This window comes from Acanthochromis polyacanthus, chromosome 5 (genome assembly GCF_021347895.1).
Source record: "Acanthochromis polyacanthus isolate Apoly-LR-REF ecotype Palm Island chromosome 5, KAUST_Apoly_ChrSc, whole genome shotgun sequence".
In the NCBI taxonomy this organism is placed as follows: domain Eukaryota; kingdom Metazoa; phylum Chordata; class Actinopteri; family Pomacentridae; genus Acanthochromis; species Acanthochromis polyacanthus.
Window position 1 is genome coordinate 35613086 of NC_067117.1, and position 25959 is coordinate 35639044.

General features: G+C 39.6%; 2 protein-coding genes across 14 annotated transcripts in view; one reads left to right on the forward strand and one right to left on the reverse strand.

The window, feature by feature from the left end:
• Positions 1-944: 944 nt before the first annotated feature.
• padi2 (peptidyl arginine deiminase, type II) lies at positions 945-17806 on the forward strand. Its single transcript, XM_022191185.2, has 16 exons — positions 945-1259; positions 4098-4269; positions 5331-5400; positions 6047-6108; positions 6589-6706; positions 7818-7970; positions 8138-8328; positions 8723-8826; positions 12221-12332; positions 13090-13197; positions 13825-13976; positions 14153-14300; positions 14466-14559; positions 14649-14728; positions 15509-15649; positions 15946-17806. Exons 1-16 carry the CDS (start codon positions 1168-1170, stop codon positions 16177-16179), a joined length of 2031 nt encoding a protein of 676 aa, XP_022046877.1. The 5' UTR covers positions 945-1167; the 3' UTR covers positions 16180-17806.
• The window catches only part of rap1gapb (RAP1 GTPase activating protein b), a 137565-nt gene continuing 128893 nt past the window's right edge, over positions 17288-25959 (reverse strand). For 4 of the 13 annotated variants that reach the window (XM_051948302.1, XM_051948301.1, XM_051948295.1 and 1 more), the window contains 8 exons: positions 25208-25339; positions 23950-24027; positions 22894-23003; positions 22386-22502; positions 21845-21974; positions 21299-21398; positions 20687-20796; positions 17288-19414 (listed from right to left, as the gene is read on the reverse strand). In XM_051948302.1, coding sequence (XP_051804262.1) covers positions 19196-19414; positions 20687-20796; positions 21299-21398; positions 21845-21974; positions 22386-22502; positions 22894-23003; positions 23950-24027; positions 25208-25339 — 996 coding nt within the window. In that variant the 3' untranslated portion in view covers positions 17288-19195. Of the gene's footprint in view, positions 19415-19482; positions 19528-20686; positions 20797-21298; positions 21399-21844; positions 21975-22385; positions 22503-22893; positions 23004-23394; positions 24327-25207; positions 25340-25959 lie in introns of those variants that run through there. The other 9 variants (XM_051948299.1, XM_051948298.1, XM_051948294.1 and 6 more) reach the window with 9 other exon arrangements.

The following is a 25959-nucleotide window of genomic DNA, read 5'->3' on the forward strand; positions in this document are numbered from 1 at the left end:
TTTCAACACAATATTCAAATAAAGAAGGGAAAGTGAACTTAATAATTAAATACAAGAAAAACAATGAAAGATCTGTCATTGTATATAAGGTACTATGAAGTGATCACTATATTATATTGTGCAAATAACTGATATTGTTATATATTAACAATTAATTTTCTCCCATGGGAGATAATAAAGCGAACTTGAACTTAATTGCAACAGCTATGCATCTCAAATGGGCAAGTAACAAAAGTAAAGAACAACTATTTCCATTGTGATTCAATTTACAAACCTGTTTCACATCTCAAACTCTACTATGTTTCCTCAACCCTTCATTCATCTGTAGCAAAGAGCAACCAAATACCTGCCTCACATCTGAGCACAAGTGTCGCCGAGGTACCAGCGGATGAGTCGTCTGGACATAGAAGAAACACAATGTATTCTGTATGTTGTTGGCATCATATTGAACGCAAACATAAACAGGAAATCCTGCTTAGTACCTGCATGTCATATTTTTTTGGGAAAAAATACTGGTGATAAAAATAAAGGGTGAAGGACATCAGATTCAGCTGTCTGTCTGTCAGACCAGAATGGTTTTCTGTAGAGCAAAAAAAAAAAAAACATCCAGTTCCCTTTTACTCCTCTCCAATCTAAAAATTAATTTAGAATTTATTCCTTTTATACAAACCTGCATATAAAGTTTGTAAAAAAAAATGATGTGGATAGTAAGTAAAAGCGAGAAAAAGCATATATATTTACTGTCAAAATTTATGAATCACTCAATTGTGTCTACCAGACATCAAAGTGGAAGACAAAAAAACAAATTGTAAATACTGTTGTGACAGTGACTACATTTGAATTTATAGATAAACGTGCACGTACTCTCACCTCTGCTCTAAATGTGACCTTTGCCTCTGAATAAAGAGGAAGAATGTGATGAGCGACCAGACGGACAGACGGACCCGGCTGAGTAAGGGGGAGGGCTGGAGGCCAGCCGACCAATCACCGCTCAGAAGCTTAGGTCCTCAGCCGTTACCTGTTTGTCGTCCTCAGGCCACCACAAGTGACTGATCGCGAAAGAGTAGTTCACGTCTTCCTGCCTGGTGACAGACGGGTCGTAGTGCTTTTTCTTCAGTCGGTAGGCTGCTGTCCGGAGCGTCTGTTTCTGTGCAGAGGACTGCAGCCATGTCTCACTCCCGGACTCTCCGAGTAGATTATGAAAAAACTACTAGGGTATTATGCGTGGTCGGATCTGAACTAAATGTGAACCTCAACAGGTAGGGTCTTGTTTAGGCATCTAAAATTACAAACCACCCACAGATAGCATATGTATTGTTTGACGTGCATTTTGTTTTATAGAGAATTTTCACAACTTTACTATTTTAAGCCTGTATGTATATGCTTTGTCTTATTTCCCTTTATGTATTTTTATATGTCGTCCTCACTAAGCTAAACGTTTAGATCTATGAAAAAAATCCTTTCCTGAAGTTTATAATGTCCAGTTTATGTTGAAAGTGTTTCAGACAAATTTGACTTTATAGTCAGTTTGGCAGCGCATTTATAGTTTTCGATGAAATAAAATATGATAAATTATGTCATTATACACAGTGAACAATGAAATTCCAGATGATTTCTCCCTTTTAAACATGCAAGACAAATAAGTTCAGAAAATAAAAATAAAAAATAACCAAATAGTGGAGTAAAAAAAGTGAATAGTAATCTTTCTGAAAAAAAATTACAAAAAATGTGCAAGTGGTGGCATATAACAAAAGAAAAGAACAGAGCATTGCCAAAGTGATACAGTTGGCAAACAGTGCAAATAGACCATACAGAGCTGTTTCCTTATTGTGCTTGAGGATGTAGCAGTTATGGTTAGAGTCTAAACTCTTTGTGTGTGTATTTAGTTTTACATGAATCGTATGTTAAAATAAGAGGGGCTTCTAATATTTATTTATATCAGGAAGAGGAATGACTGAAAAAAAAAAACTCTTGGATGAGATTTGAGACATCTTCAAGAACCTTAAATGAAGTCAGGTTGCTTTTTGCTTGAGCTCTGAGGATCAATTAGAAGAAATATTAGAAACAGAACTCAGTAGCGTGAGCTGCGCCTCAGGAGGCAGAGAAGGGTGAACAGTCCAATCCCTGATTCCTCATGTCCACACATCCAATCAACACCTCTCTCCAAGAAATTCTACAAAAACTGAACATCAAAGCCTTCCTGAAAGTAGAATTTCCTGAAAGATTGTTGTATCCTTTAGGATTGTAGTGATTGTACCAAAGAAACTGACAACTGGAGTGTGAGAATTCCATTGTACACCTACAGGTTGTCATTTGTGTGCAGATCCTGGTGGTGGCAGAGCTCGCGATCTTTTTTTTTGCATAGTAGAGAGAATCAGTCCTTTGTTGCTGTCCACAGGAGAGTTTTGTTTCTCGCCCCAAAAAAATCTCTATGCCAAGTGCCAGCCTACACAACACAACAGAGCGAGGCTGCAACGGCATGTAGTGGGAAACTGGCACATGATATGAGCCTCAGGGGCATCTGAGGGGTATTTAGAATACCCAAAAATAAAGTCTGATAATATTTGAAAGGACTTGTCACATTGAGGGAGCCTGTTTTGAAATGTTAAAGAAGTGCACTACAGATGTGGTTCTTTCCAATCTGTTGTAGGGCAGTATTCACTATGCATATGGAAATAGTTATTGATGGCTCCTGTTTGATAATTTTAATGTAAGTGATGGGGCACACAATCCAGTCTTTGCTTGTGTACAAATGCAATTTGAAACTTAGTTTAAGCAAATATGAGTCTTCAGCAATCTATACAAAGCATTTGGACAAATCTATAGGTATATTCTAGACCAGGGGTGTCAAAGTAATTTTAGTTCAGGGGCCACATATGGCCCAATTTGATCTCAAGCAGGCCAGACAAGTAAAATCAGAACATAATAGCCTATAAATAACCACCACTTCAAATATTTGTTTTTGTTTCAGTGAAAATAGAGTACATTCTAAAAATGTTCACAGTTAATGAACTGGACTGTCTAACTGTCTTCTTGCAAAACATTATGAAAAACCTTAATTTCAAGAAAAACAACTGCAATTTCAACAATATTATGCCTCAGTTTGTCATTTACACATTACAACTTTCAGATCAAAGCGTATCTACAAAAGACAAAACATTTAGTCACAGGGATCTGAAACTGAACGATCCAGTGTTTTACTTTGTGATCAAAACAACTTGTCAAGATCTAGAAATTATTTTAAATTTACATTCATTTACACATCTGTGTAGTAATCATGAACACCACACCACACAAACTAAAGTGGGAACAATAAAGAAAGAAGATTAAGTTGTTCCCCTGCTTGTAAATGTGTTGAATATATACATAAAAAAATGCATGAAAGTTGTGACGGTAGAGTGGACAAACTTAAAATAGCAGCTACCTTTATTGAACAATTGCAGTTAATGTCGTCCCTGTAATTTTGACGCTTTGCAAAGACATCCCGAGGCTCAGATTAGACCCTCTGGCAGGCCAGTTTTGGCCCACGGGCCATATGTTTGATGCCCCTGTTCTAGCCACCACAACATTGGAAAACCCCATCACGTCCATCGGGTTTGTTTGGAAAGGCATCTACTTACATGAGTAATTATAGTTTCCACAACAAGAGATGGGCGTTGGCTTGAAGAAAAAAGTTAACATTACCCCAAAATAGCTGACATCTGGAAACCCAGAGATCCCGTGGTGATATGTGATTATCAGGTATGTTGCTCCTCAGGCAAAAATACAAGTATATTCCAAAAGACTTCTGAATAAATAGGGACAGCATTTTTTTCTTTGAGGCTTTTATTTATCAGTGTGTGTGTCAATTATTTTTCTATTTACTATTTTCTAAGGAAGAGGGAATACAGACAGACTTCATCATGACTATAGCTGCTACTTTGGTGTGCCACTTGCTGCAAATTATCAGTTTGAGGCTTGACTGTATGCGTCAGTGTCCTTTTTCTCTTGTACAATGAGCCCTTGGAAAAGAGCTGTGTATATGTATTATTACAGCGTGTTTGTGCTGTGAAATACACCTAACATTCATGTAAGTGTGCTGTTTGTCTTTTTTTCAGGACCGCCCCCCCGAGCTCCAGGTTCTTCTCTGTGAAGTGCACATCCAGTGTTCAGTACAGGATCAACCCCCCTCCTCAGGAGATCTCACACCTCTCCCCCATCCCTCTCTCTGACAACTCAGTGCTGGTCATCAGCATGAAACATGCCAGTCAACATGAAAATGATAGCAAGGTAAAGTAGGACACAAGTATGTATTGACACATATCAAAATGTCACTGTTTCCTGAGTGATTAAAATGCTTCACCAAGTGAGCCATTATTTGAAGGAAAATGCACACTCAGGACCATGATTCAGGTTCCTGTGAAGAAATACTCATTTCAAAACAGGATGCACTCATTTTCAGATAAGTAATGAGATTGCATACCAGTTCCCAAGAAACTGATACTAGAAATAGACTACCGTCGAAAAATTTTGAGTAACATAGAAATGTCCTTATTTTTTGGGGTGGCATGGCTCAGTGGGTAGAGTGGCTGTCTTGTAACCGGAGGGTTGCCATTTCGATCCTGGCCTGGAGAGCTCATGTTGAGGTGTCTCTGAGCAAGACACCGAACCCCTAACTGCTTGTGATGGGTCATGGTTAGCCACTTGCATGGCAGCTTCTGTCATCAGTGTGTGAACGTGATGTATAATGTAAAGCACTTTGGGTATAGTAAAGTGCTATGTAAATACAGACCATTTACCATTTGAAAGACAAGCTTTTTTTCAGTGAAGATAACATTAAATTAATCAGAAATACAGTCTAGACTTTGTTCATGTGGGAAATGACAATTCTAGCTGGAAATGACTCATTTTTAATGGAATATCTACATAAGGACACAGAGGAACATTTCCAGCAACCATCACTCCTGTGTTCTAATGCTACATTGTGTTAGCTAATGGTGTTGAAAGACTAGTTGATGATTACAAAACCGTTGTGCAATTCTGTTAACACATGAATGACAGTGTGAGTTTTCATGGAAAACATGAAATTGCCTGGGTGACCCCAAAATTTTGAACTGTAGTGTATAGTCAACTTCCCCTTCAGCATTTATGCGTTTAGCTCATTTTAATTGATTTATAGCTGTTTAGATAACCGCAGAAAACAATGTCATGTTAAACGAAAATCAAGAACTCTTTCAGGTTTGCAATGTCCAACTAATAATTGTTACATTTTCATTTGTGGTTGTTTAAAATGTCAATTTAAAGGGAAATAAAATGCAACCATTTCTTTACTTGTACCTTTATTTTACAAGTTGTCTGTTCAGTACTATGGGGAGAAGAAAGATGTCTTAGGAAGAGCAATTCTGCACCTGACAGCTGTTGGTAAGTTAAAATGTCTGAAAAAGACGGAGGGAAAAAACATGCATTTTATGACTACTAACAGTGTGCTGTTCTGTCACTATATACACAACTGTTCAAAAGTTTGGAGTCACATAGAATTGTCCGTATTTTTGAAAGAAAAGCTTTTATTTCAATGAAGACAACATTAAAATAATCAGAAATACAGTCTTTGTTAATGTGACAAATGACATTTCTAGCTGAAAACGAATGATTTTTAATAGAATATCTAAATAGGAGTACAGAGGAACATTTCCAGCAACCATCACTCCTGTGTTCTAATGCTACATTGTGTTAGCTAATGGTGCTAAAAGGCTGATGATGATTAGAAAACCCTTGTGCAATTATGTTAGCACATAAATAAAAGTGTGAGTTTTCATGGAAAACATGAAATTGTCTGGATGACCCCAAACTTTTGAACAGTGGTGTTTTTTATCAGAACAATAATGGTGTGAAAATACTGTGTTGTAACCACAACGGTTTATAAGTTAGACAGTCGATTCCGATTCATGATGATTGAGATGCAGAAATGATTAAACAGTAGCTGCATTGTGATCTGAGCCTGTCTGGAACAATATGGGCATGCAAAAGCATTTTGTGATGATTGTGACAAGGTCTCTTTGTCACACAGAGATCTCTTTGGATGTGGATGCTGACAGAGATGGCATTGTGGAGCACAACAATCCTGATAAGGTGATGTCAGAGCAATGACAGAGCAAATTCTGACACCTAATGAAGTGCAGATTTTCTTTCTTTTTTAAAAAAACTTTCTGATGAACAATTACATGCCAAGTGTAACAACTGGAATACAGTTCTATGTACAGAGCAAACTTGGTGCTGCATATTTATCATTTAATGCTTCTTATTGGGTATATAAGATAATTTCCAAAAGCCTAAACAGGCTGCAGTCAGAGATAAACTTAGCCTAATTTTGTTCATGAACTTTTTTGCTTTCTGTAACTTTCTTGTATTTATTTTTCCTCCACATTTTTCTCCATCAAAGGAAAGATATGAATGTGTTGTTATAATACACATTTTTGACTCTTAACGCTCTTGATGTATGTTCAACAAATAATAAGAAAAAATGCAGAAATAGTGCCACATTGCTGTAAGATTTTCCAGCAACCTGTGAATCTGATTAATTCACCCTATGTTTGATGAAAAATCTGTTAGGGATCCTGGAAATGGGGTCCTGATGGGCATGGAGCCATCCTTTTGGTCAACTGTGACTCAGAGAGGACCTACTTGAAGAAACCGGACCACGAGCGGACATCCATCATCAGAGTGTCTGGTAAAACGGCATCAGTGCAATGTCTCGTTTACCAAAAAATCCTCTGTTTCTCCAGCATTCTTACTTCTGTGGCATGAGCTTTTTCAGAACAGTTATTAATGTAAATAAAAGTCCCTCAAAAGTATTTGCTAGTGCATGGACAGCATGGTAACTCAGTCTGATAGAGATTGAGACCTTTGTGTGTGTGCGGAGGGCAGTTTGATAAAGTAGGCTTCTCATGTGACTTTGCAGACAAACCAGTTGGGCTGACATTTGATGGCAAGAACAGCACATACTGTCAGTAATATTTTTAGATTGAGTTGTAAAAGAAGACGCACATGTATGTCATATATGTTACATGTGCATTTGAACTCGGCAGTGTCTCAAACCCAATTACATAAATTACCATTCAAAAGTTTGGAAGCTCTGGAAAAGGTCCTCAGTGGACCAAACTACCATTTTCAAAGAGCAGGAATTCCAATGTCGAGTTGTCCAGTATAAGGAAGGAACTAAAGACAAATTTATGGATTTTAAACTTCCATATCAAAATCACCAAAGGTATATTTTATCCCCTAAATGGCACAATTTTGTCTGAAGAGGATTCTTGTTGAAACAGACTGATTTACTGACGTGTGTCACCAGAGGAACCGATGTCAAAAACAGATTAAAAAAAATCCAAAGTAGCTTGGTAGTAAAATAAATGTAGTTAGAGTGCAATAAAAAAAAAAAGAGGCTCCGGTGGAAACACAAACTGCCCTTTGAAGTTATTTATATATAAAAAACGGTTATTACTGGAGCCATTTCTGCTTAATAGATAAAAGATAAAAATACATTTACGAGTCAGAGCATAAACAATGAAGTTTTCCAGTGAAACTGACAGATGTAGTGGACCCCAACTGCTCTCAACAGACGACTTCTTCTCTACAAACAGCTGATACTAAACGGCACTCCAAAACATAACGTCTCCAACAACGGCCTTTTCTCACACATTAGTTGCCGTGACGACGGTAGGCCTGGTGGACAACATGAATACATACATGGAACACATGAAATTGCCTGAGTGACATGCATGACCCCAAACTTTTGAACGGCAGCGTATGTGACCCACATTAACCGATTTGTGAATGTACAGATCTGAAGGACATGTCAGTCATGGTGCTGCGGACCAAAGGACCAGCCAAGCTTCCAGAGGGCTACAAACTCACCATGCACATCTCTCAGGGAGACGCAGAAAGTGTCCGAGTCTTCAGAACCAGATCACCTGGAATGATGAATTACAGCATAGGTGAGTACAGACAAAGGCTGAGAAATCCCAAGAATGGATGGTGTAATCTGCATGTAATTCAAATTGTTTGTTAAGGCTTTACACTCTCTTATTTTGTTATCTTTAATGTTTTTTCCCAAAAAAATTAAGCATCTAACTATTTGTATTTTGTTTTTGTTGTTCTTCAGCATATACACTCTTTAATGTCTTTGTGAGGGACTTTCCTCTGGTGCTGAGCAGTGAGATCCTCTCTCAGGAAGTGCCTTACCTTGGAGGTGAAGCAGAGATGAACTTTTATGTGGAGGGCCTCAGGTTTCCTGACAGAGATTTTAATGGGCTCATCAGCATCAACCTCAGTCTTTTAGAGCCCATCGGTGAGGTAAGATCTGCCACAAGGTACCCACAGGTTTATGCAGCTGTATTAGTATCATCTCCTGCCATCCGTTCCTTTTTTGTTGTTAAATTGTCGTTTTAGTTTGCATTTTGTGTTTAATTATGATGAAACTAAGAAAAAAATAGTTTGACCAAAAATCTTTTCTTGGTTCTTTCTAGTTCTTTCATCCACGTCTCAGTCTTTCTTTAAAAATCAGGTTAAAAGCTCCAAACAGAGCTAGTTAGGTGGACCTCGAGATTCAGTTTCTCAAGCTACAACCTCCAAGGTCCAGAATTCCTTCCTAAAATCAAATATTAGCTTAGTTTTAGATAACACACCAACAGACTTGGAAAAGGAGTACAGCTGGCAGCGCTCAGCAGCCTCTCTCATGTTTCAACAGGCTCTACCTGAGACGCCCATTTTCACAGACAAAGTGATGCTCAGGGTGGCACCGTGGATCATGACACCCAACACCCTGGAGCCGCTTGAGGTGTTTGTCTGCAGGTAAGGGCCGACCAATGAATAATAGAGAGAACAGTTACAATAGATGTGTTAACTGGATATTACAGTCAGTGGGTTTACATGGGCCCTGTTATTCCTCTTTCATTCTGAATAAAAGTTAATTCCGCTTTAAAATGTCCGTGTAAATACTTAATTCCGAATTTAAAAGTTCATTCCGAATAAACTTCATTCCAAATAAACTGCCTGGTTTATTCTGATGTTAATTCCGAATATACTAATTCCTTTGTACGTTATAGTCATGTGTACAGTTAATTCCACTTTAGTTAATTCCAGTCTATTCCGGTATAGCGCAATCGGTTAAACGGGTGGACCATGTATAGGGACTGGTCCCTGATGCAACGGCCGGGGTTCGACTCCCGCTTGCAACCTTTTGCTGCATGTCTTCCCCCTACTCTTCTCCACCATTTCCTGTCAGTCTCTCAATTCACCTATCAAATAAAGCCAAAAAAATAACTTTAAACAAAAAAGAAAAGCATGCTTATTAGTTGTTTCTCCGTGTTGTTGAGGAAAAGAAATGCTGCGGCAAATGGAGTTTGTTTTCTTTTGGTAAACAGGGATACTCACTGTCCAATCAGAATCCTTTCCAACGGCCAAGCATTACAGCGGAATTAAGGAAGGGGAAAAAACGTGCGGTCCATGTAAACCGTAATTCGGAATTAATATTTCCATGTATCCTTGAAGAACAAAACTTTAATTCTGAATGAGTTGATTCCGAATGAGTTGATTCCGAATGAAAAACTTCATGTAACCGTGGCAAATGTCACACATTTCCTTAATTTATCTCATACTACCAAGGAAGCTGCTCATGTAAATGAATTCCCAGTTATGTGTCACAACTGCTGACTAGACAATGTACATTCGCCTGCTGTAAGTTTTCTCTTTACATGCTTACAGATTTTACAGGGTGTCCATAAAGTCTCTTTACAATTTTAAGAATTTTCTACAAAGGCAGTTGATAAGGCATCTTAACCAGATTTGTTTTTATTGTAATCAAAGACTGTAAATTTTTCCACCTCATTTAATTCACCTCTATATGGGCACCATTAGTTGCACAAAGCACATCAAGACGGTACTCGATTTCTTGCCATGTTCGCAGTAGCATAGCCTCACCAATGGTGGCGATGGCATCAGAAATCTTTTGCTTTTGCTGTATCTTCACTTAACTTTAACACAAGCAAAAACAGAGTTCTTCTTGTGGCCCTAACCATCTCCAAGAAAGCTATCCTCTTAAACTGGAAATCAAGGAACTCCCTACATCTAGCCCAATGGTAAAAACCTCCTCTCTGACTACATCTCCCTGGAAAATCCAACTTCTCTCAACAGCACTGCAGATAATCAAGCTCATTGGTCACCTTTTCTTAATTTTTTGCACACCTAAAAGCACAAAAATGTAAATCTCACCTCACTGTAATTGTTTATTTACCTCTTCTTTTTCTGCTTGCTAATACCCCACACACACATACACACACACACACACACACACACACACACACACACACACACACACACACACACCTACACACACACCCACACACGCACGATACACAAAATAGCGCTGCCCCTTGCTCTGTCTGCTGTTTTTCTCTTCCTTTTAAAATAGTACACTTTCCTGGGACCTCGAGACGATAAGTATACTCTGGTTATGGTAGTCGGGGGCAACTTTCCATTTAGGTACCCAGACTGGACCCACTGCCCTGTGGGGCCCACTGGCCTGGTGGCCTCCTCATGGGATGCTGGGGTGTTCTATGGCTTACCTCCTGCGCCCCGGAGCTGCTGGATCTGGGTGTGGTCAGCGGGGTCTGGGAATGGCGCTGGCTGCTTCCCCGGTGGCGCCTTGGCCGGCCCCGGTGCTTTGGGGTGGGGGACTCCTCCGCGGCGGGCCCGTGCCTCTTCCTTCCTGCTGTCCGCTCCGGGCCCCTTCCCTCCTCCCTTTGCCTCGCTTGCCCCCCTTCTCTTGCGGGGGGCTGGGGGCCTCTGGCCTCCTGGGGGTCCACTGCTGAGGCCTGGCTTGCCTCTGGGTGGGGGGCCCTGAAGCCACGGCCCACGGGCCCACCTGCCCATTAACAGGTTTGGTGTGGGGGCCCAGGCCTGGGTGTATCACAGCCCTCCCCTGCAGCTCACATCAGGGGTTTAATAAAGTTTGATTTGATGGAGTAGCCTGAAGGGAGGGCCGGTGAAGGTCAGTGATTCACATTTAATATTTCTCACTGCAAAGATAAAAATGCATAGAACTTTTCGATGCTGTCATCGGATACAGTGGCCAGCTAGAAAGATAATGCAGACAAGGGGGGAAAAAAAAAAAAAAAAGAAATCTTTTGCTTCTGGTCAGTAATGTCCCGCATCTTACTTTGATACACAATATCTTTAGCATAACCCCATACAATGAAGTCCAAGGGAGTGGTATCTGGTGAACATGGTGGTCAAGGAATTCGCCCATCCATTCCAATTCACCGGTCTGAGGAGTAGCTATTTTTTAGGATTTCTTTTAACAGTACCTCTTTCATCAACAGGATACTTGAAACACACAATTTCAATTTGATTATAAACTTTAGTAAACACTGATTACAATAAAACAAATCTGGTTAAGATATCTTATCAACTGCCTTTGTAATAAATTCTAAAAATTGTAATGAGACTTGATGGACACTCTGCAGTACTCCGCCAAGGAGTCTCTGTCTGTTTTTTTGTCTGTTTGCAACATTACTCAAGAATGTACAAACGGATTTGAATGAAGTTTTCAGGGAAGGTCAGAAATGACACAAGGACCAAGTGATTAGATTTTGGCAGTGATGTGGCTTATGGTCTGGATCCACGGATTTGTTAAAGATTTCTGTAACTATGACTACAAGTGAACACTACTTCAGCTTCCTGCTGGCAATCACCTGATTGCTATCCTACTAAAAATTGACCGCTGCGGACTTATTAGGACTTATCAGTTGGAAATCATACAAGGAACAATTGATTAAATTGTGGGGGTGTTTCCAAGTCCCATTATTACCTGACGTCCACTTCATATTTAGGAGACGCGATTCAGTGTTGATACACGACGTACACGTGTAACACGCGCCTGTGCTCAGCGCAAGGTCATTTTGTTTGTGGTTACATCTATATTAAATGGCCACGTTCTATGTTGCCGTGATTTCTGCCACAAATTTTTTCAAGATTTCAAATGTCGTAAATGACACAACGACTGAGCAGCCTTGGCAGAGTACGGCGCTCTCTGAGTGCTTTTCTTGCTTTTTAAATGGTTTTAAAAGTACCTAATTATTTGAGTTTTATCTTACAGAATTAGGATAATGTTAATGTTCTCATAGAATTAAAAAATAATAAAACTTGATTGATAAAGCTGCTTATCTGCCTGTGGTTGCTTTCTCAGTACGTCTGATAACTACTCATTCCTGAGTGGAATGAGGAACCTTGTTGCAAAAAGTGGGTACAAGCTGAACGTTTGCCATGAGTATATGAACAGAGGAGACCGCTGGATGCAGGTAAGAGAACTGAAAACTGAAGCCCCTTTCAGACAAGCACTCTTCATATGGATGTATCTAAACACATCAACTTATCTGTAAAAGCTATGATGGTAATCTCACTAGGTCAGATGTAGTAACAGTTCCATATCATTTTTAACAGGGCACAAGTCTAAACTGTGTGCCGCCACTGAATTAATGGGCACACACAAGCAATGGTACTTAGAGTTGTGTGAAGCGATTCAGGGAAGATGTATTTTTCTTCACATTTCAGCACCAATGTTAGTCGAAAAACATCACAAAGTGTACAAAAGGCACAGTTTGTCTGTCTTTCCCATTCACCTTGCCCATCAATTTCAGATCCATTATTCTACAAACTGAAATATTCATGAAACTGATAACAGGTCATATCTATACTAATTGTGGAAAGTGGAAATTGTGTCCATCAACTGAATTGTGTTTGAATTCATTTTAGAATTTATTTTTTAAAATGTAAAATTTGAGAGACTTTGGAGAGTGTGAAGGTTGAGTTTAGGAAATTCAGTGCCAGCTAGCTAAGTCATGGAAGATTTATTTAAACTGCAAATATAAGTAATAGTGTGACAGATTTTGTAATCCCTGTATTGGGAAATTAAACAGGAAAAGTTGATGTGAGAAAGCTTAACATGGATAGAAGTTGCGACAAGAGCAACTACTGGGAAAAAAATGGGCTTCTTTGCTAAAATATAGGATTTTGAAACTAAACACTGCAGAAATATAATGCCCCATCTATTTTCAGGATGAACTGGAATTTGGTTACATTGATTCACCTCATCAACGGTTTCCTGTTGTTCTGGATTCCCCAAGAGATGGAAACCTCCAGGATTTTCCATATGAGAAGCTACTGGTAAGACACAGACTCAGACTTCTTTTGACATCAGGGTCAATACTTGTAGCTGCATTTGATTTTTGAATCATTTAACCAGGGCAGAGGTTTTTCACTTAGGGAGACGTGGTAGATGTAAATAGATATACACTACCGTTCAAAGGTTTGGGGTCGCCCGGACAATTCCATGTTTTTCATGAAAACTCACACTTTCATTCATAAGTTAACATAACTGCACAAGGGCTTTCTAATCATCAATGAGCCTTTCAACACCATTAGCTAACACAATGTAGCATCAGAACACAGGAGTGATGGTTGCTGGAAATGTTCCTCTGTACCCCTATATAGATATTCCATTAAAAATCATTCATTTCCTGCTAGAATAGTCATTTACCACATTAGCAATGTCGAGACTGTATTTCTGATTCATTTTATGATGTCTTCATTGAAAAAAAGCTTTTCTTTCAAAAATAAGGACATTTCTAAGTGACCCCAAACTTTTGAATGGTAGTGTTTGTACATTTAGTAATTAAAATCTTTTGCAAAAAAATGGAACCTCAAATACAAATTATCGTTTAACAAAAAAGTATTTATTTTATGTCTTGCATCATGTCTGAAGGAGGTCTGTAACCAGCTTTATATCCTCAGGGCCCCAACTTTGGCTATGTGACGAGGACGGCTGAGAATGAAGAAGTGAGCAGTCTGGACTCGTTTGGTAATCTGGAGGTCAGTCCTCCTGTTACCGTGAATGGAAAAAAATACCCCCTGGGCAGAATCATCATTGGAGTGGCCTTCCCTACGTGAGTTTGTAACAGATTCACAGATGAGTTTCTGACTTGTGAGGGCAATGAAAAATTCATGTATGAGCAGCTTTTCATATGATTAATACATTGAGCTCCTTGTTGGCGAAGCAGCAAAGTAAAAAGTGCCTGTCACAGAGGATTTGTGCACACTCACATCTCTTTCTTTATTTCAGGGCAACTAAAGGACGAAACATGACAAAAGTAGTTCAAGACTTCTTGTTTGCTCAGGAAGTTCAGGAGCCTGTTGCCTTGTTTTCTGACTGGCTGCTTGTTGGCCACGTTGATGAATTCATGACTTTTGTTCCTGCACCTGACAGAAAGGTAAATGTCCCCTGAGTAACATCTCAAACTGCTGCGGTGCAATACAATGTATTTAGCCATTACTCGTTGATACTGACATGCTGTTATATGCATTGTGGGACTGTATAAGCTCTCAGGATATGTGGGCGCCAGTGTTATCTTTGTCTCTTGTGTGCCTGGTCTCAGGGCTTTCGACTGCTGCTGGCAAGCCCCGATGCAGGCTACAAACTGTTCAGAGGCTTACAGAATGACGGACACGGACAGGCCAAAATGTTTGACGGTAGGCCTGTTTTTTTAGCAATTGTGGAAAATCTGCAAAAGAAATGTAAAAAAAAATCTTAGCTCACTCTATACAATGCCTCCAACCAGGTTTGAAAGATGAAGAACAAATAACAGTGGATGAGATACTTAATGATGAAGTCCTCCAAAGTCATAATAACTATGTACAGGTGAGTTTTACATTACAGTCCCGAAAAGGAAGATGAAAGTTTAGTCTGGGAAAATGCAAACATAGAGTAAATTGCAGTTCAAGCGAGCCAGATACTATACTCATATCTACTTTTCAACTGAAGGCACTAATGTGCTTCTACAACAGCCTTCATGCAATGGTAAAGCTTGCAACGGGAAATAGCTATCTGGTCCCAGAAATTTATTCCTGTTCACCCACAACAGAATTAGTGAGGTGTTGAATTATAGGTAAGGCCAGGAAGCTGCAGCATTAGGATTTTTCATCAGAACTAAGGGAGTAAATCATGACTACCAGCCACATGCTATTATTCCATTGCCACAAAATATCTCTGTTGGCACTATGCCTTAAGACAGCAGTGTACCTCTGACATCTAGTCAAACTGATTTATCAGAACGCAGTTTGTAAAGAGTGATTCACTTAAGACGATGTATTTCCACTGCTCTAGAATTCCCTTGCAGTGCGTTTTACGCCTCCCCAGCTGACATTTGGTGTCGCTGATCTTAGTCTTGTGTGCCCCCAGTTGGCCCCTTATTTTCAAGGTCCTGATTAGCAGTTCTTGTGCTGCTTCCTGAGAGAGTTCTTGAGACTGCTTCCTTCCAGTTTCCTCTCTCTCACTACCAATCGAGAAAGATTGTTGTAAATTCTGCATGTTTTCAGCACATTAGTTTGAAAAGATGGAGAAAAATGTATGTAACTCACATAGCATATTCTACAGTATGTGGAGTGCATGCAGTGCTCTTGACTGTCTGCTGTTTCCCAGAGCTGCATTGACTGGAACAGAGACTTACTGAAGAGAGAATTGGGCCTGGACGATGACGACATCATTGACCTGCCAATCCTCTTCAAGTTGGTTCAGGAAATGGACTACGACAGCAGAGCAGTGGCTTACTACCCGGACATGGTGAGTTCTATTCAATTCAATTCAATTTTTATTTATATAGCACCAATTACAATTCAGATTGTCTCATGACGAAGAACCTAAATGGCTTGAATCCCTAGAGCAAGCCCTAAGGCAACAGTGGCAATAAAAAACTCCCTTTTAACAGGAAGAAACATTGCCTACCTTTTTGTAATATTTCAATGTTTATTTTTATTTTAGGTGCCATGTAAGCTTTTATCATTTTCCAAAAACATGTAGGTGACATCTAAGTGAATATAGGAACTGATGGCACTCCCTTGTGTCACATCTGTGTTCAGGTGAACATGATTGTCTTGGGGAAAAATCTCGGCATCCCAAAGCCCTTTGGCCCCAAGGTGAATGGATGCTGCGCCCTTGAGGCTGAGATGTGCTCTCTGATGGAGGGTCTGGGCCTCCGGTGCACCTTCATTGACGACTTTGCTTCCTACCACAAATTACTGGGAGAGGTGCACTGTGGCTCCAACGTTCGGAGGCAACCGTTTGACTTCAAGTGGTGGAACTTGGAGATGTGAGCAAAAACTAAGCAGGAGACAGATTAAAGTTGTAGTCCTTAAGATTTCAGGCCTGGTTAACTGGGTGACATACCTAGCTACCATGGTGATAGCAAATATGATTTAACATTACAGCATTTCTCCATAACTAAAGGGAGGCGACCAGTACTCTGCTTTTCTTGTGACTGCTTCAAAGTAAAAGTCACCCCCTAGTTCACCAACTGAACATTGTGGGTGTGTTCCAATACCTGTGCTACCATACTGCTGAGTGTGGCCCAAAACAATGTATGTCAAATGCAGTATGCTTAGAATACCTAGATGTCCTGCTACATTTTTCACATTTTGCTCTATACAAGCTAGCATGCTTTTCTTGTCATGCTGACCAACAATCCTCTGTGCAGCTGAAGATACATTAGTGTCTCAGGAAAGCATTAACAAACTTGAGCCACCAAGAGTGCACAAACAGGTGATAGCTCATTTCACACAACAGACTGGAACTGTTGTGTGATCAAGATGCTCAAAGCTTACGGTGTGATGTTATTATTAAGTAGTATGTTTGAGTTGCAAGAATATGCATTTCGTAAGGGCAGCTGAAGTGCATAGTAAAAATAGGAGGACAAAGTATGCCATTTGGAACAAAACCTCTATGTGAAGCAGCATCAGTAGGAAGGGATTCCTTTGTTTTAGCAGTATCGTAATTTAGCTCTGACCTGGTGTAACACAGTGCCTAATGATCAATAAGAGTTTTATTTCCTGTGAATCTTTTATCTGTGCAGCAAATTTACTTCCAGAGAAGGAATAATGTTCACTAACACTGAAAACGAAGACACAGAGCAGTAAATGAGATGGCTGTTGCTTAAAAATGGCAAAATGGTATCAAAATTAGATTAAATTTATTGCTGATTTTAAGAATTGTAACTTGACAGGCAGGCAGAGCTAAGTTGCTTTCATTTGCTCAGTTATTTTACAAAACAGTTGCAATAGAAAAGATAGTATTCTTTGTCAAAGCTTTACATTATTTCTGCCTTCAATATCATGTATCAATATCAATATTTTGTGCCTCAGTGTCACACTGAAATACTTAAGTAACAGTCATTCATTGTTTGGCAAAAATGACCCCACTGCTCAATCTCTTTTATGCATCTTCCTCTTTATTAAACATTTTTGTTGACTTCATTTACAAAAAAAAGTAAAGCAATATTTACAAACAAGTCTTTTGAACAAGGGCTTAAGCAAACTGTTGACAAGAACAGAAATACAATCATTTGAATCGAGCACATAGAAGATTCGTTCCCCATGTCGTCGTGGTTGTTGGCCACTGGCATACAGTGCAAGCACAGATAGATGAATGATGTGCGATAATAATACAGAGCCACAAGAGGGCAGACTTCATCTACTGAAGCATTTTCAAGGTCCAGAGGACATTGATTTCAAATTATCCTTTTAAAAAGTCAATTTAAAAGGCCAAAACACAAATGTGTTGAAACTTCTTTCTGTGCTGTTCTATGCAATTTATATGAAGAGGGATTTCTAGCTAGGATATAGGGCATTTTGCATTTGGTCCAGTGTCTTAAACCTTTTGTACTTTCACAAACTGTAAATGCTGTCATTAATTTACTTCTGACAATAAATGTCCGCTTCAGTCATGTATCAGTTCATCCTTCATTACAAACTGAAGACAGGAAGAAGCTTCTCTGTTCAGTAAACATGAGCTTTTTCTGACTCAAGTCTACTGTGATCAGGAATCAACACAGTGTCACCATTTACCAGAGCAGATATGCACAAATGAATCCATTTCTGCCTAGTTTTACATTCAAGCCATTCGTAAAGGTGCCTTTAAATGTGACCCTCCTTCAAAGCAGCTCATGTGACACAATCATAAAGGCAACTTCAAGACAAGTCACAGTGTAATTCATTTTCAGCAACAATTCCAATTCTCAGAATAAAAGGTCAGCATTTTCGCAATAACTCTGAAAATGTAGTGCTTAGGTCACGCACATGTATTACACTTTACAAATAAAGTAGGAAAAAGGTGACATTTGGCTCTCTATCAGCAATGTGCACTGCATCTGGAGATGTCGGCTGGTTTTCCATAAAAACACAAATCACAGGGACAACACCTCTATGTCAAGCATGGCACCAGTGTACAGAGGAGAGGAATTTGGCGAGCAGATTTACACCATGCACAGTATACACCCGTACACAGACATCAACAAGTGGGGTGTAACAAAGAGCATTTGGAGACAAAAGTCTGAACAGCAGTACCTTTAAATGTGAGGATGCATGTTGCTGGTTGGGGCACAACAGTAACTCTGCTTCTTACTAAAATCATATCAATGACACCTACATTCCCCTTAAAATTGGTCATAGTTTTACTGTAGCACAAATTTCTGGTGGGGTAAAATTTTTATAGCCACCAACCGCAGCATCATACATGTACACTCGATCAAAACATGACAAATTTGCAGAAGTTGTTGTAAAACACAAATATTCACTGCAGAATACTGAGAAAAGAACAGATCATCAATAAAACACAAAACATGACCAAGACAGACAGCCACACACATACACACACACACACACACACACACACACACACACACATGCACACACCTGGTACGTCAAAGTGAAACCCATGTTCGATATCACAGTGGGATGTGAATATGACATTTAAAAAAAAACAAAAACATTTTACTCCATAGTGCAACTCTTCACAAGCTAAGCAAACACCAGTTGTTTGATCTGTCTCGGTTTCTTTCACTGCTCTTTCAGTCACAAGATTAAAAGCTCCATTCCAATCCTGATCTTTCAAAGAGGATACACAGCACATGAGTGTTTACAGTAAGAGTCGGGTTTCAGAGCTTACTGGCCTGAAAAATGAGTAGGCGGGCGGACTGTCCAAAGACGACAGTCAGTAGAGATGCTGCATGGGTGTGGAAGCCTCTTTATTCCTCTGCCTTGAGGACTCGAGGAGGTTTCCTCAAAGAGATGGAATGAGGGCAGTAGGTTGGTACATGTCCACGGAGCCGGGCGTCTGTCATGACAGGTAGCAGATCGATGCCGAAACATACAAAGGAAGATCTGACAGTCTCTTGATCTGGCTACGGTGCTCCTTTTCTGCATCAGTGGTGGAGTTCATATGCCCCTGGCTTGTTTTTTTTGGCAAAAGATGCCTCATATGGGAATGCTGAGAGAAAGGCGGTAGACGTGGGAGAGATATATAAATGGGCATTACGTAGAAACAGATGAATGTGGCCTAACAAATGTGACAAGAATGTAGAAGATAAATATAAGATATAAGTCAGTAAGTATGGTATGTCTAACCTGAAAATGTCCATTGATGTAGTGACCAGAGAGTGGCTAACAGTTCTGCATACAGATGTGGAGAGATGAGAGTACAGTTATTATCCATTTGTTCAATTTGGCCAAAGTTTCACTTCTGATCTGAAATATCTCATCATCTACCAAATGGACAAGCACAACATTTTGCTCAGACATTCCTCCTTCCCAGAACATGTACCCTCAGTGAGCTCTGATGGTCCCTCTATGCAACATAATAGCAACTGTGGTCTGGAGTGCAACTATTGGAGGTTTATATTTGCAGTTTGGAGCACCACTTTCGGACGGATTGCCATGAAATTTTGCATTCTTGACCCTTCTGTATGACGTGGGGCTGCTTTGGTGATCCCTTAACTATTCATCCATAACCATCATCATATCAAATGTATAATTCATCCAAGACTTTGACTTATGTCTTAATGCTTGCATCACTAATGGCATTTCCATTAGCTGTTTCCTGTGCACTTATCGGGGCTGAACAAATAATCAAATTCAAATTGAAATCACAAAGTGCGATTACTAAATTGCAAAGAATGCAATTTAGGATAAGCATTATGCAGCACATCTGACCCAGGGTTTAAACTGTTGAGTCAGTGGTTTTCCAGATACAGGCTAACTTTCTTGGGCAACAGTCCCATTTTAGATGGTATTTCAAGTAGTCATTCTTCATCATGTGTTAAATCATTTACATAGTAAATAGTGAATTAAAGTTTGACTTTAAAAATGTTATTACCAATCAAATCATACTTGCAACATCTGTCAGAATGATTGCAATTAGATTTTTTCCCCAAAATTGTTCAGCCCTAGTATTGTGTTTAGCATGACAAGCTAACCTGAGACAGAGAACAAAGTACAGACTGTACATGCTTAATAACAAAATGATTATCATTGCCAATATGAGCAAGTAAGTCAACTGACATTAGCATTTAGCATGAATTGCCATTAGCACCACTGCACTCATTCTCTTACTGATGCATTGTTTATGATATATAATATCAGAAAATCATAAAAAATGGCCCATAACAATATCTAGGAGCATTTTTATATTTAGGTTCGAAGTTGCGAATGTAATGGTATTTTTCCTCAGTAAACTCCCTAAACAGTTAATCAGAGGAAACATTCATTTTAGTGACAGTTGTAAACCATTTGCAGTGTCATTTAATGACTGATGCCAAGCAGTTTGTCTCACCGATGAGGACTTGTGCTCCTGCTGGGGACTCTCTGTCTTGGGCCGGCTCTCTGTCCCTTTTGGCTCTGATGTCTTCACTCCGTCTGGTTGGTGTTGAAGACGAGATGCTGCTGGGAGGAAGGGGACAGATGTGTGGCTGTCATGGTTAATAAACTCAACCATACAATGCTGCCAGCTGTTCCAGCAGAAAAAGGAAAACACTAGCATGCGAAAGATTAATGTTTCACAGCAAACCATTAGTGACAGAAGAAACAGAACAACATGCTGCTGCACAGAAATGTCGGAGTCACAGATAAGTCTGAAGTGCTATATATTTTAGATGGAGTAAACTTTTTTTCACTTAAGAAGAGTTTGCTAAGTTACACAGCCTGTGCCTTCTGTTGTTGGCAGTGAACTCCAGTGGTGCAGCTGAGGTGAAGTTCATCACTCAAGGGTGCTCCGATATTAATTGCTCAGGAAGCAGAGGGTGTTATTCTTACATCTGTCCCATCTAGATTTTCCCCAGATAGTGTGGATATCTGTAACAGTCGACCTTTTGGTAACTTGTCTGCTTCCCACACCTCCAGGCTTTCACTGGCCCAGTAATATGAGCCTCGCTTATTCTAAACTTACCTGGGAAACTTCCTTGGCTGGTACCGCATGCACTGTCCTCCACCCCAGAGCTATACACAAATGAGTCTTTTTTGACTGGCGTTATACAAGACACACTTTCCTGTAAGAAGAGTAAAGGAGATATTTCTGCTTTTAGCAACCAACATATAATAAGACAGACTGTTTAATCATAACCACAGTTCTGTTTAATGTGTATATATTTGCATTTGTCTCTTTTTAGATATGAATGGTGCAAGTGAAAGAAATGGATCAGCACATTAATATGTATTACTGTGCAATTCATTTTGAGACCTGCCATTACTAGGATATGGGGAAATCCATCAAGCCTTCTCATGTCCTTCGTTTCAGGTGTTTCGGTAACAGCAAACAACGATAAAAAAAACAAACTGATTACATTTTCCTCTCAGTACAACTGAGACAAATGCTTATGGAACCACAAATATATCAGGGGCATTGAAAAGCTGCTTTCTTGTTCTGGGTTTTAGGGAAGTGACATTCATGCATGTGCTTTCCTAACGTGTTATCGCTCTGCCTGCCTCCACTCACCAATCCAGTGTCATACTCCTCCTCAGCTTCATGTTCTTCCACAACGCTGGCAAAGCTGCTGGCATTGGATGAGGAACGAGAAAGGTCCTGAGCCTCAGGGATGGACGGCGCCCTGCAACACATCACCAGACTACACACCTGGGTCATTCCAGCCACAAAATTGCATGTTTTTCCCTTGAAATGATTTTACTTAGGCACCGCAATCAAAGGCTTTTGCATTTAAGAGTTATTGTAATGTGTCTGTTTCATTTTCAGAGTCCTTCTCCTGGCCTCTAAAAAACACATCCGAGCAAAGTGACAGTGGTGTATTTGTACTGAAGTGTAAAATCGATATTGTTAATTTTGTGGCCTGTTGCATTAAATTGGGTGGAGAGGCTCAGAACTATGACTGCAAACATCCAGTATAATAGAGCCAATGTTCCAATTTGTACAAATACAAATCCTCCTCAACCACCAAAGAGATCGATCATCACAAATACCCTGTCAATGTGGGTGGATAAAATATACTAAATGATCATATAATGAATGAAATCAGCATCACCTGTTCTTAGTGGCAGGAAACTCTGGAGAACTGTGATTGGAGGAGTTGTCTGATTTGTTTTCCTGCGACATGTAGTTGGGATCCGGTGTCTTCTGGGTGCTGGGGGACACCTCCCGGCTTCAGGACAATGATAGAGATGAAGGTCTCAAAATAGGTGAATTGATTTAATTTGGTATGAGTTGAAATCGCTATGTAATTCAGTGCATTCTCATCATCGAAATCTGGCTTTTAGGGTAGTCATTCAGTTGTTGACAGTTGATGACCATCAAAATGACAAACTACTCAGCCTTGTTCAAAGTTCCTACAATGTGGAAACTAGGTAAACTCTTTATTTTCCAAAGCACAACAAAGAAAATGAAGCATTGATGAGCCCTACTCTTAATCTAAGGATAATGTACCTTCTAATTGCTAAATTCCTCATTTCTTATGTCCTTGCCTCCATCTGTTGAAACACTATTTTCTCTTCACTACCCACTCTGTGCTGATCAGCTCTGCTCTGTCCTCTCACCTCCTCTCTTGGACCTCCTGGATGTTCTCAATGCCAATGGCACTACTGCGACGGGAGCTGAAGGGCCCAGACTTTTTCCTGGTTGGGCTTTTCCCTGGAATAATTAATGACTGACAGTGGGTAGGGAGAGGAAAGTAAGAAACACACTTTGCAAAAGTACAACAGTCACATCAAACATTATTTACAGGAAATGGTCCAGGTGGCAACCGAGGTGAAAGATGTCTACATGTAGAAATTTACTGGAAAGGAATTATGAACTGATGGCTGGATAATAACAATGTAATGACACATTTGACAATTTGTGATACACTTGACCTCAGGCAAGAGTTCACTATGTAACCTATATGATCTTATTTTGCCTCTTTTCTTAAATCTCTGATTTACTGTACAAAAACAGCATTTCTATTTTCTTTAGCAGTGACTTAAGCCTGGGGAGCGCCAATGCTGTATTTTCCAAGACATGTGGTAGACACACTTCTCATTTAGGATGTAGTACGAACAATCAAGGTGTGACTGTATATATTATGTTCTTTTTTTTTTCTTACAGTATTTAGGAACAAACAAAGTAAAACTATATGAATGAATTCAAGCAAAAATTCTGAGATTTGGTGTTGTGGAATGCAAAACAAAAAAATAACAAATATAATAATAATAAATATAATAATAAATAACAAATAACAAAATAAAAAACTAAACAAGATTCATCTCGAATGAAACCAACTACTTCTAGATCATTACAGGAAAGATTTATGCTGAGGTAAAAAAAAGCTGTAACATCCCTCAGTCCATGATGGATAATTCCCTATCAGCCATAATACAGAAATGTAGGAGGACTTGGCTGCATGAATGAATGAAATGAATGAAAGTATAATGAAAAACTACAACTAAACAAAGGTTGTTGGTACACCTACAAATCTGAAAACCTCTCACAGCCACAGGAACTAAAACACATTCTAAACTAAAACAAAGCAACTAGAAATTGCATACTTACATTAGGTAAAGACAACAGCAAAGCAAAGTAAACATAGTAAACAAGAAGGGAGAATATACATGAACCTCTTCTATTGTTCCTATCCCTATGGCACTGCCTCGGCGTCCATATTTACTGGGACTTTTCCCTGGGACAAGCAATGACTGAGCCACACAAGACAGGGCAGGAGAAGCAGAGAGAGAGAGGAGATGATAGATTGAAACAGCGAGAAGGGAAGGAAAAGAAAAGAACATATCATAAGATCTCATGCGCACGGCACAAAGAATTTAAACAGCAAGGTGCAAAACAGCTTAGAAAGGAGCTCACAGCAGGACTTAGCAGAGAAGACATGATACTGAGGATACAGTGAAAAGTTTCATAGAGCAAAAGCAGGCTGGGGTCCAACATAGGAGAGCACAGCAGTAGAGTCACCAAGGTAGCAGGCATGCCGGCAGATTCTGCCCTGAAGGATACACATCTGTTTAGTGATGCATTCAGAAGGAGGAAAAGGGCAAGGAGAGCTGACACAATCCACAGAAGTAGCTTTTAGAGAACTTGGTGTTTTCAGAAATGGGTTGAATTTAGCTTCAATTTAAAAAAGTGCTAGAAACAAAACCCCAGAAACAGTAATAATAAATTCCAAAAAGGTTGAAAGATTATTAACCCTATCTTTGAAAGGCACACAAACAGGACAGAGAGCTCCTTGAAGTTATGGCTTTTGCCATGCAAATTCTTCAGCCACACATGCACAAGGCTGAACACTTACAGGAGGAAACATGACAAAGCACAGCAAGGAGGGAGGGAGTCTGGGTAGTCATACAGCTGCTAGTCTGAGCTCACTTCAAGACTCGGGTTAGAGACTAGACTGGGGCTCACAGACGATCATTCATCCTGTACTGATAAGGAAATCACTGGATTCATTCCACAATGGACATTCTTTTTCATCATCATCCTAGAAGTCTGCCAATCTTTTAAGAGATGAGAAATAATGACATGCTGAGAATACATTATGCTGTTAATTTTCCAAACCAAAATAACAAAAAAAAGTCATTAGCAGGAACACTATGAGTCGTAAATGGAAAAAGGCAATCAGTGAAAGCTGCTTTAGTTCAAAGTAGGAGTGAATTTAAAATGTCAGGAATGAAAGGGAGTGTTCTGGTGCTAACATACTGATGAAAGTAAAGGGCTACAAGGTGCCAGCAGGACTCATTTGCTAAAGTGCTGTTTACAAGAAAGAATAGCAGTTAAAGGAGTTTGTTGCGTTTATAAACTGTGCAGTGAATATGCTATATCCTCAATGTAAGTGTTAGGTGGGCAACGTGTGATCCAAAATGAGCTACTTACAATCCCTGGGGTTTTGGGACTCTCTGCGGGATTGTGGGTAAAGCTGCCACTGTGACTAGTGGATACTGTGTGTGACTTCTTGTTACTGAGGCCCATGGCGTCCATAGACTGGCTTCTGCTGCGGATGACCCGCTACAGAGAGAAATGAGGAGATACTGTCACTTTGATATTATGTGGAAACCTAACACACTGACCAATATTCCAAGGCAATAATATACTGCAAATAAAGGTGAATCTATACTCCAATCAAATTCAAATTAAGTTTATTAGATATATTCATTTATGCTTTACCTACTATAAACAGTATACTGTATGTTTTATTTTAGACTATAAGACCTTTGGTGGAAATCACTGCAACATATTTATTAACATGTGCCAGATATATTCCATACACTGTCAAAAATTCAGAAAAATTTCAAATTATGTAACAGATTTGGTACAATTGGCCACTATTTTCTATAAATTTCTATGAATATGACTGATAGGTCTATCTGCTGTGGTGTACTAATATAAACTACTGTAGGATAAATATAATGAAACTGAGGGAACAGATGTGCTCACTTTATGTGTATTAATTTGTGTGGATACTACATGATTGTGTGTAAATGTGCTTATGGTTTGTACGCAGGGCGATTTTTGAACACTTAGGGGCAGTGCAGGTCAACAGCCAGGAGGACGACACTGTTCAAAAGACTTCCAGGTTCACTGAAGGTCAAAGAAAGCGCACTGAATGAGAAAAAAGCCACTTCTCC